This window comes from Argentina anserina, chromosome 5 (genome assembly GCF_933775445.1).
Source record: "Argentina anserina chromosome 5, drPotAnse1.1, whole genome shotgun sequence".
In the NCBI taxonomy this organism is placed as follows: Eukaryota; Viridiplantae; Streptophyta; class Magnoliopsida; order Rosales; family Rosaceae; genus Argentina; species Argentina anserina.
Window position 1 is genome coordinate 14,146,761 of NC_065876.1, and position 9,923 is coordinate 14,156,683.

Consider the following 9,923-nt stretch of genomic DNA (forward strand, 5'->3'; position numbering starts at 1 on the left):
CCCGCACCTCCGTCCCCGCTTATCCCCTCAACTCCAGTCCCGCGTCTCCGCAGTCACTGCGCCTCAGGCGACGATCCCCGCGCCTCCGAGCTTGTTCTGTCACCGCATCTTCGTCGCCATCCCCTCACCATCGTTGTTGCATATCCCCTCACCTTTTAGTCACAGCACCTCCGTCGTGGCCTATCACCGCGCCTCTGCAACCATCCAGTCACGGCGCCTCCAAGTGACGATCCCCGCGCCTCCCAAGATGAAGGTCTGCGAGAGCTGTTTTAGATTTAAGTCAGTGGTAGGTTTCGTAAATTAATTGAAGTTTATGGGCAACGCTGCATTAGTTTTGAAAAAGTGACTAAATCCTAATTTCCAATCTAGATTTTTTTTCTAATTTCAGGTGTCCATAGATTATACAATTATATTTAAATCAAAAAATTTGCCGGACATTAAAGCATTTCCCTGATCACCAAATAAAACACACGCCACCATGGCTTCTCGAATCCTACTCTCAAGAACACCCCTCAAGAATTTGAATCCTCTCCACCATTCCTCCTCTCAATTCCTCAGAAGCCTCTGCTCTCTCTATTTCCGCAATGCTCAACCTGGGTATTCCAGGAGCATGGTCTCCGATGCGACCTTGGGTCTCGATACCCGTGTCCCGGCGACCATTATCACCGGCTTTCTCGGCTCCGGGAAGGTGGGTTTTTGCTTCCTCTACTTCTCATTAGATTTTTCTAACTGGGTTTTGATCAGTTTGGTTGTTTATGAATTGTCATGGATGCAGACTACATTGCTCAATCATATACTGACTTCTCAACATGGAAAGCGGATTGCCGTCATCGAAAACGAGGTTATCTCAACACCCTTCAAGATTTTTTTTTGACTTGTTTAAGAATGTTTTGTGGATTGGTTCTTTTTTGAATGGTTGTTTCATGGGAGATGAGTTGGTAATTTGACTGTAAAATGCAGTTTGGTGAGGTGGATATTGATGGGTCATTGGTTGCTATTCATTCTTCGTCGAATGAAGACATTGTCATGGTTAATAATGGTTGCCTGTGCTGCACTGTTCGGGGTGATCTGGTCAAAATGATTTTGCAATTGGTGAAGGATAAGCGGGATAAGTTTGATCATATTGTCATAGAAACCACAGGTATGTTATAATTAGTACCTTTTCTGAGGTCATATTTCATTGGGATGATTGGATGAAGGTAGTGGTACTGTAAATGTTTAAAGAATTTGAGTGCTATTAAACTGTTTGGGCAAAACTCAAAGGAGTGCTACTGTATTTTAGTTCTATATTTTAGTTCTGGTTATAAAGAATTGAATCTTTATGTACCCCTCCCTAAACTACTTGAACTAAAGCTGTTGAGGGAGGCCGGATTTTGCTTTCGTTTTATGGTGCCTAATTATGTTAAAAAATTGTTGGGATGACAGTACGTGGACCTTGACATGTTGAGATTTGTGCAGGCCTTGCTAAGCCATCTCCTGTTATAGAAACCTTTTGTATGGATGAGCTAGTTTCACAGCATGTGAAACTGGATGGAGTTGTTACTTTGGTGGATTGTAAGCATGCGATGCAACATCTGAATGAAGTCAAGCCAAGATTTGTGGTGAATGAGGCAGTAGAACAAGTTGCATATGCTGATCGCATTATATTGAACAAGGTAAGGTGTGATATCTTTACTTGACCCTGAAATCCTATCCTTCTGCCCTTCACACTTTTACTTTTTGCTTCTGCTTTCTTCTATTGTCAATTTTAAGATAATCACTTCCCCATAAGTAAATCTCAACTATGTTAAAAAGCTTATTAATTTCTCTAAACTGTTTTGGCAGATAGATTTGGTGACCGAGACGGAGTTAGAGACAGTGACCAAAAAAATTAAGGTACTTTTTTTTTCAGTGGTGATGATTACACTTGATTTGTTAGCCTGAATGTAGAATACGAGTGTGTAATGGAGAGAGAAAAGGGTATGTAGATGGTAGGTCGACTGAAAATAGAATATATAGTCCTAGATTGACAAAAGTTTGCACTAAATGGAGCAGGGTAGGGCATTGGAGGGGAACGTGAGCTAAAGGTTCTTTGGTGAAAATAATGTCTGATGATGGCTTGCACACATTTCACGTTTTGCTGTCCTCATGTGCTTTAGAGTGAAAAGAGAACTAAAAGTTCTTGTTGAAACTCAGCCTGTGGCATCTGAGTGCAAATAGCAAATGATTAACATCCAAGAGTATTGTTCTTCAATATTTGAAACCGGGATTATTCTCAGAGTGCATAGAATTAGATGCACATAATTGGTTTAGTCACTTAGGATGGGAAAGTTGCTTCTGACCTTGGAACTTGATTAGTGAAACTTGGTTTAATTTCTGTTTGTATTGATTCTGAATTTTATTGTGTCTCTTGGACTTTCTGAACATTCCCCCTAAGATAGAACAAGAAACTGATTTTATAAATTTTACTTGGTGCCCCGGTGCTAGCATATTAATGGGATGGCGCAAATCAAGCTAGCTAAATTTGGATCTGTGGACATGGACTTTGTTCTGGGTGTGGGGGGATATGATCTCGCAAGGTGATGGTGTAATATGTTTCTACCTGTATTCTTGCCTTGAAATATGATCACACAGTTCTTTTGAACTCGTTATTGGTATTATATTTCATTTGAGTTCTTTTATATGTGTGTATACATCTTTGTAACAATTCAAACACCTTGTTGCACAGGATTGATAATGAAGTTCAAGTCGATAGTTCCTGTTCTTCCTCACATCACCATGAAGCTGGACATGGTGCCTATTTCTTTCTTTTATGATTTGCTCCTATATTTTGTTTTCTTTGAATGCCTCACATGTTGGAGTCCTTCCGACTTGTCTGGGTTTGCAGTACAGGTTCTGATTCTAAGAAAGGAACTATTCTATTAGATCTACTGAGTCGAACAAAACAAGTTGGTCTGCAACCTAAATTTATAACAAGCTGAATATTTTTCCAGTGTAACATTAGAATTAGAATAATTAGAAATCATTGAGGCTACCTGGAGTTTACATGGATTTGATGCCATGCAACTTTATTATGTTAACTATCATTTCTTGGTCGTTACTCCATTATTTTATTACTTCTTCTAGACCTTTTTCCTCATTAATTTCTTAATTAGATTATCCATTTGTAATTTCATCTGAAGTGACTTTAACTGTCTCTTCTTTTCCATTTAAATTCAAATTTCTAACGTTGCTCAGGTATTACAGAACATGGCAAGCATCATCACGACCATGTACATGATTCTACTGTCTCAAGTGTCAGTATTGTTGCTGAGGGAACCCTTGATCTTGATGAGGTAGATAAATCTAATCTTTGATTTTTGTGTTCTACACACACACACATTTAGCTTCTATCTACGTTCATGTGTGTACCATACTTCAGGAATTTAAGCTCATCCTGGAAGCTAATTAGGCTTTTAGTCTTACCCAGTAATCCAGTACATATTTCACTAGAGGCAAATACATTGAATTTCACTGCTCTCTCTCTCTCTCTCTCTCTCTCTCTCTCAAATATATAGTCACTAACTGTGGGCAAATCTACTTGTCCAATGAAGATTTTATAATAAGAATCCAGAGGGAAAGAGACCTTATCATTTTACGCAAGGCTTTTACATTCCCTATTTGGAAATATAAATGTTTCAATGTTTGTAATCTACTTGGAGAAGTGGACTCTATATACCTAGTTAGTGAATTATGTAAGTAGTATTTAAGTGATTTAAGATAAGCTCATGTTGATAAACTATCAACAATCCTTTACCAAATAATAATTTGGAGAACAAATCTGAATAAATCGCGATAGATGCCTTTGGTCAGTTCCTCTACTATTTTAGAACTAATCTCTATGAAACGTACGGATAAATTGGGAATACATTTGATCGTCCAGATATAGGGAATATTTAAGTAGTTGAAAGTTTTCAATTCCCAATTGCACAGAACATGTGTTTAAAAAAAGAAGAAGAAATATGCATATTCTAAGGAGAGGCATCTCCAGTTCTGTTTGAACTGTTCCACTAGCATCGCTATGATTCAACTTATTTGTTATTTCCGCCTTTTATTTGAAATGGATGAAACAGGTAGATGACTGGTTAGAAAGATTGATTGAAGAAAAGGGGGACGATTTGTACAGGATGAAGGGTGTTTTAAATGTTAATGGTTCTGATCAACGTTATGTTTTCCAGGTTCTCATTCTGCATTTGTCTCTATTCTTTAATCTGACAAATCATGTACCATTGATTGAACTTTTATTTCTGATTTTCGTCAATTCTTCAGGGTGTGCACTCTACATTAGATGGCTGCCCGGCGAGCACATGGGGACCCGATGAGAAGAGGATTAACAAGCTTGTGTTCATAGGAAGGAATCTGGATGAAACTAGTCTTAGAAAAGGTTTCAGAGGTTGTGTAGCATGATCAAAGGTTAATGTATGCTAACATGTTCTGAAAACTTCCCATGAGTCAGTTGTGAAAAATCAGAGTTTGGTCAAGAGATTTGCAATGTTGTTCAGAGTTGAGACTGGGGAAAGTGTGATTCACAAACTAGTGACCATCTCTTAAAGGTAGTTTGGAATAGGCTTTTTGACTAACAAGTACAAAAGGTTATTAGCTGAACTATCTCCGACAAAGGTAAAGAGTGTCTCTGAATATACTCCAAGGCAGTCATTATATTTGAGTATGGTATCCGCAGTTTGTTTCACATTTGACATGTTCGAATGCAACTATTGGGAATAAATGTACTCACATGGTGTTATTCAATTAAAACAGAATAGAAGAGTTAGCATAAGTGGTGCTTTGACACTAGTATGCAAATTTGGCGGACGTTCGATGAGTCTTGTGATATTTCTTGTTGTATCTTGGTCTTGAATGAATGATTTTTACAGTAGGATACGAGGTTCTTGCAATTTTATGAGCTCAGTATTATCTAGAATCAATGTTCTAAAAATTCCCGCCTAGGACCGCCTAGGCGCCCGGAGACCCTTGGTCGCCTCAATTTTGGGCCGATTAATCCCCAATTAATCCCTGATTAATCTCCGATTAATCATCTGGGCGCTAGTTTTTAGCTGTCCACCCGATTAACGCCTAGCGTTTTTTAGAACCTTGTCTAAAATACGTTTGCTAATAGCAAAAATGTCTTTTCTTTTTATTTTTAATTATCAAAATGGGATAACTTCTAACCTTTCAAAATGAATGCAAAAATTACACAGTGAAAAGTAAATAACGAGCGCGCTCAGTTGAAAATTACCAAGGGAGAGAAACGTCTTTTTAACAAAAATGCCGCTTAAAGTGAATCCCCAAAATATCAATTTCGATTTTCAAAGGGGGAACTCTGAGCCCTAATTTCGCCGGAGAGGATCGAAATTATGGACGGAAAAATGGAAATCTCAGTGGACAAGCTCCCGATCAAGCGGCTCGACGTCATCGAAGAGAACGGCCTGGAGCGATTCCCACCGGAAGTGGGGTACGTGGAGAAGCGGGAGTCGCTGATACGGAGAATCGATTTCGCGTGGGCGGTGGAGAAGGACGACAAGAGCAAGCAGAAGAAGCGTTCCCGGGAGACCTCCGCCGCCCAGTGGGAGTTCCAGAGCATGCTCGAAAATCTCCAGCTCGCTCATCAGGAGCTCTCCGTCATCGTCGACCTCATCAACACTGTAACTCTCTCTCTTTTCAGTTCTTTACTTTTCTCAGTTCATTGTTTTTACTGTTAGTTAGGCATTGAGCTGTCAATTCATAGACTGAGTAGTAGTAATGTACCTACGCCGGAAGGTGACTTGTTAAATCGGTGTCCTCCGAGGCTCCGACTAGTTTTAGCCGTTAATGGATAAATTTTGAGGCTTAGGACGAGATAAGAATAGATATGGATTGCTTTGCGTGAGTTGGAAATGTTGCGAATGCGGCATTAGGTTGGTGATAGAATGTAGGATAAGCAAAGAATATAGTAGAGATATTTTAGATAGAGAATGATTTAGCATGGTACGCGAACAAGTGCGAGGCTTGTGAATTGAGAAATGGTCCAGATTTTGTCTCCTAACAGTTTTGGTGCCAATTGAGAAATTGTGCGGGCATGATCTATGACTTGCTCATCCTGCAATATGACACATCCAGGAACTCTTGGGGTGCATTACTGTAAAACTACCTGCATCCTTCACAGTAGCCGGAGTCCTGAGCTTTTCCAAAGCTACTCTCACATTCATCACAATGTCTTTCTGTGCATGTGTTTAATTCTTGGAAGAAGAAAAAGAGCGGAAGCATTTATAGATCAAAGTTTTGCTTCATTTCATTATTAGTTATTTTCAACTTTCAAAAGTGCAGCTGATTGATGTTTACTCTCTTAAAATATGGCCCTTTTTATGATTTGTTAAAATATGACCCTTTTTTACTCTCTTAAAAGTGCAGCCTTTTGTGATGGATCTGGCCCTTTTTTATCTATAGATTTATTTGTGTATTTTAAGGGAAATACTAAATTTAAGGAGCCAAACTTCTGATGCTAATGAGAGGTGAATGCACTAATCTTCTTTTATCTTGTCACACATAGGTGGAAGCTAATGATGCAGTTACAGTAGCTAGCATGACCAAGCCGAAGCCATTTCCTAATGAAGTTCTGGCTGATCTTGCTGTGTCTGCTGCCACCAAGCTACAATGCTTTAGGGTACCATCTCCTGCCTTTTCTCAAAACTAATGCTTTCTATATACTTGCCATAGATGGGATTTCATTATGTACTTTTTATAAAAAAGTTTTTCTCATTCTTCAGTTCTATATTTTTATTTTTACAAATCCCTTTTATGTGTTGACATTTCTGTTGAAGCACCTTGGAAAATACTTTAAGCAGTCTGCCAATGCTTTGGAGCAACAGATGGCCAGGGAAGCAAGATTTTATGGTGCACTAATCAGGTGAGTCTACAATTTTGAAAGCACCATATTGTTGGAGAGTGAAAGCTAATGTGTCTTCAAGGCTATATATTTCTTTCATGCAATATACACCTTTCTACCTTACTCCTTCCAAGTAAATCTAATAAGAGGTTTAATTATTGTTGCATTCTTCATGTACTAAAGGATTTGTAAGTTTGCTAAACTAACTTAAATACTTAAATGAATTCGGCCAGACCGAATGAATCTCATTTATTCTTCATTACTGCGAAAATAATTGTAATTATCCTGCAATTATTTTCAACTTGATCTGTCAATTGTCTATCTTGACAAAAACTAGGTTGCAGCAGAATTGGAAAGTTAAGCGGCAGCGTGCGGTAGCTTTAGCTGCTGGAAATGAAGGCTTCACCATAGACCTGTTTGACAATTCATTATATGATCCAGCTGGTATCTTTCGGCCATCCCCTCTGTCTACAGTTTGTGTTGACCATGACTCAGCAGGCATGCTGGCGATAAATTTACCTCCGAAGTCATATAGCTCTCTTCAGTTTGGTTTTCTAAGTGCTGATACAGATGATATGCCAATTGAGTCCTGTAAAACCAAAACTCAATCCTCAAGTGATGCTGACAAAGAATCTGTGAGTGATGATGAGTGTGTTAAAGAAACGCATTCACTTCTTCGTGAAGTCCATCAAGCGATCTTCAGTGAGCAGGTATGTTCTTTTCTGATTTTTTTTATCCCTCTTTTACATTTATTTGTTTTTTTTTAACTATTGCTCGACTGCTGTTTGTCTTTTTTTGCAGGTATTCGAACTAGTAAATCGTGAAGCATGTAACCAATCATTAGGAGTCACTGTTACTGGAATACAGGAAAACTATTTACAATTGAATATAGGTCAGGACACCTCTGTGTTCATATCCCTTGTCCCATCTAGTCAGGGTGAGAAAACAGTTGACAGTCCAAGCACCCAGAATTTAGAGAATGCAATTCTACCTTTAGATACCCTGGATGGGCTGAATTTACCGGAAGATAAACCGGACACCCCCAAGAAAAAGTCAATAATTCCTAATCAAATTAGTTGTGAAATATATCTGCTACAGATATTTCACCAGCATGTATTTCTTAAAGCTAAGGAGAGACCCACTTCTGGAGGTGTGGTGTCTAGCCAACCAGCAAAAGAAGGGTCTGGACTTCTTGGTCATTTCTGCATGTCATTGGCTCATAGAATATTTTCAAACAAAGTTCTAGTGGAGCTGGAAAATGTGGTAAAGTCCTAAACTCTGTATACCAACTTTTGAATATCTATTGCGGTTGAAGTTTCCTTAGTAGCATTCATGATTCTGTAGATTAGAGGTGTGCCGTATATGCAGTTGACATCTCATCCCACTTGGCATTCAAGGACATCGTCATGGACACTCTTTGTGAAGATACCTCAATCTGTTCTACACGCATGCCAAATCCGAGCATCAGACTCACATCACACAAAGCATGTTACCAAGTCTCAGTTTCATACTAAGGTGGTTGTAACTGATGATTGCATCAGTATTGATGGGGAAGGTGCTCCGAATGTTGTTGGCCTGTTCAAAGGGACTTCCCTGGATGTCTGTTCAATGAATAGATACGACTGTGATTTGGCTGATCTGTCTGTGATAATCCTACAGCAGGTAATTGTTATTTCAACTTTGTTAAGCCGTGCTTACCAAATATGTACGACATGAAATAAATACGATCGTTAGCTAGACACTTGTGTAACCAAAATGGTTGTGGACTCTGAGAACAGGTTGCAAGCCAGGTTATACGTTGGCTCCATGAAGAAGCTCTAATGGTTGGGATAAAAGCAAACTGGGATTTCCTGTGTTTGTCTTTTGAGCTGGAGCAGGGTGAAACACTAAGCTTGGTGGCACATGTGGATCCAGAAGATACTGAAGGATGCATCTCATGGTGGCTGGTCATGGAGGATGGTTTTGTACAAGAACGAAAACTGAATATGGATATCTCTGATGGTGCATCCGAGTCTAGGAAGTTCTTAGGCCATCTATCCCTGGAAGTTTTATATTTGACAATGATGGACTTGGTCGGCTTGTGCAACGGAGGTGGTAACTGATGACCAACCATAATGTTCTTGTACTTTTTCAGTGAGATAGCTTTTGGTTTAGTAATATGTCAATATAATTGATACAGGTCACTTGTTAAAGGCAACTGCTGTTTATGGTAACTTGTAAAAGTCATGACTGCCTGGCAGGCGTGTTGCTGTTCAGGCTGTTTATGGTAGACTGCCTACAGATAATGCCTTAGCTTTCAGTGAGAAACAACTGACATAGATTAACTGCTGCTAACTCAACCATGGATGGACCGTCATACCAGTAGGGCAGCTATTATTGTCTTTCCGAGGGGGTTCTATACTAAGTTCCTTTGTTCTTCACAAATCTGGAGCGGAATGGTTGGAATTCTATTTTAAGGGAACATCATAAACCAGGTGCACTAAGAACTTTTGAAATTTTTTTGTACTGCTAACGCACATCCAAATATCTATCAAACTCACTTGCCTAGCCCCATTTTAACCTCCAGTTCTACATTACCAATCGGCCACAAAACACATAGACCCACACGGATACTACTGCTGCCTCTTCCAATTTCACGGTGCTCAAATGCCTAGCCCTATATCTAGTTAGGAAACTTCTGACTGCTCATAATCCTTTCCATTCAAGGCTGTGTTCTGGTAAGCTAGCAATGTCTCCAGCAAGTGAAATATTCAGGAGCATGGAGACACATCCTCAAAATGAACCTTTGAGTTTCGAGCAGGTGCCAGTGGTACCATCTCTACATAACGGTATTGCACTAGTCAATTTTGGCGGTACCATACATTCGGCTTTCAAACTGTTCGATGAAAAACTTTGGGTCGGAGCTCTCTAGGCGCTGGCCGACGGGCATGTGGGGGTTGGTTGGGGGTGGAGGCCATCCTGGACCCTTCCCCAAGAGGTCAAGATCTCTAATTCTGTAGGGAAGGATATTTGTTGTAGCGTTTTGCGCTTTCCTAGTTAGAAA

General features: G+C 39.6%; 2 protein-coding genes across 2 annotated transcripts; both read left to right on the forward strand.

Moving 5' to 3' along the window:
- Positions 1–469: 469 nt before the first annotated feature.
- LOC126794634 (uncharacterized) lies at positions 470–4,821 on the forward strand. Its single transcript, XM_050521394.1, has 10 exons — positions 470–688; positions 776–841; positions 961–1,141; positions 1,459–1,655; positions 1,825–1,875; positions 2,467–2,558; positions 2,708–2,772; positions 3,226–3,314; positions 4,092–4,196; positions 4,288–4,821. Exons 1-10 carry the CDS (start codon positions 479–481, stop codon positions 4,423–4,425), a joined length of 1,194 nt encoding a protein of 397 aa, XP_050377351.1. The 5' UTR covers positions 470–478; the 3' UTR covers positions 4,426–4,821.
- A 515-nt stretch (positions 4,822–5,336) lies between these two features.
- LOC126794045 (mediator of RNA polymerase II transcription subunit 17) lies at positions 5,337–9,165 on the forward strand. The gene is made up of 7 exons (XM_050520690.1): positions 5,337–5,660; positions 6,545–6,658; positions 6,816–6,901; positions 7,218–7,590; positions 7,682–8,143; positions 8,225–8,542; positions 8,659–9,165. Exons 1-7 carry the CDS (start codon positions 5,373–5,375, stop codon positions 8,980–8,982), a joined length of 1,965 nt encoding a protein of 654 aa, XP_050376647.1. The 5' UTR covers positions 5,337–5,372; the 3' UTR covers positions 8,983–9,165.
- The last annotated feature ends 758 nt before the right edge of the window (positions 9,166–9,923 follow it).

Excerpts from the sequence above, each read along its gene's own strand:
- LOC126794045 (XM_050520690.1), top strand. The coding sequence starts at position 5,373 with ATGGACGGAAAAATGGAAATCTCAGTGGACAAGCTCCCGATCAAGCGG. Across the intron at positions 5,661-6,544 it reads TCGTCGACCTCATCAACACT|GTGGAAGCTAATGATGCAGT; the intron begins GTAACTCTCTCT and ends TGTCACACATAG. Across the intron at positions 8,543-8,658 it reads CTGTGATAATCCTACAGCAG|GTTGCAAGCCAGGTTATACG; the intron begins GTAATTGTTATT and ends CTCTGAGAACAG.
- LOC126794634 (XM_050521394.1), top strand. The coding sequence starts at position 479 with ATGGCTTCTCGAATCCTACTCTCAAGAACACCCCTCAAGAATTTGAAT. Across the intron at positions 689-775 it reads GCTTTCTCGGCTCCGGGAAG|ACTACATTGCTCAATCATAT; the intron begins GTGGGTTTTTGC and ends TCATGGATGCAG. Across the intron at positions 3,315-4,091 it reads GAACCCTTGATCTTGATGAG|GTAGATGACTGGTTAGAAAG; the intron begins GTAGATAAATCT and ends TGGATGAAACAG.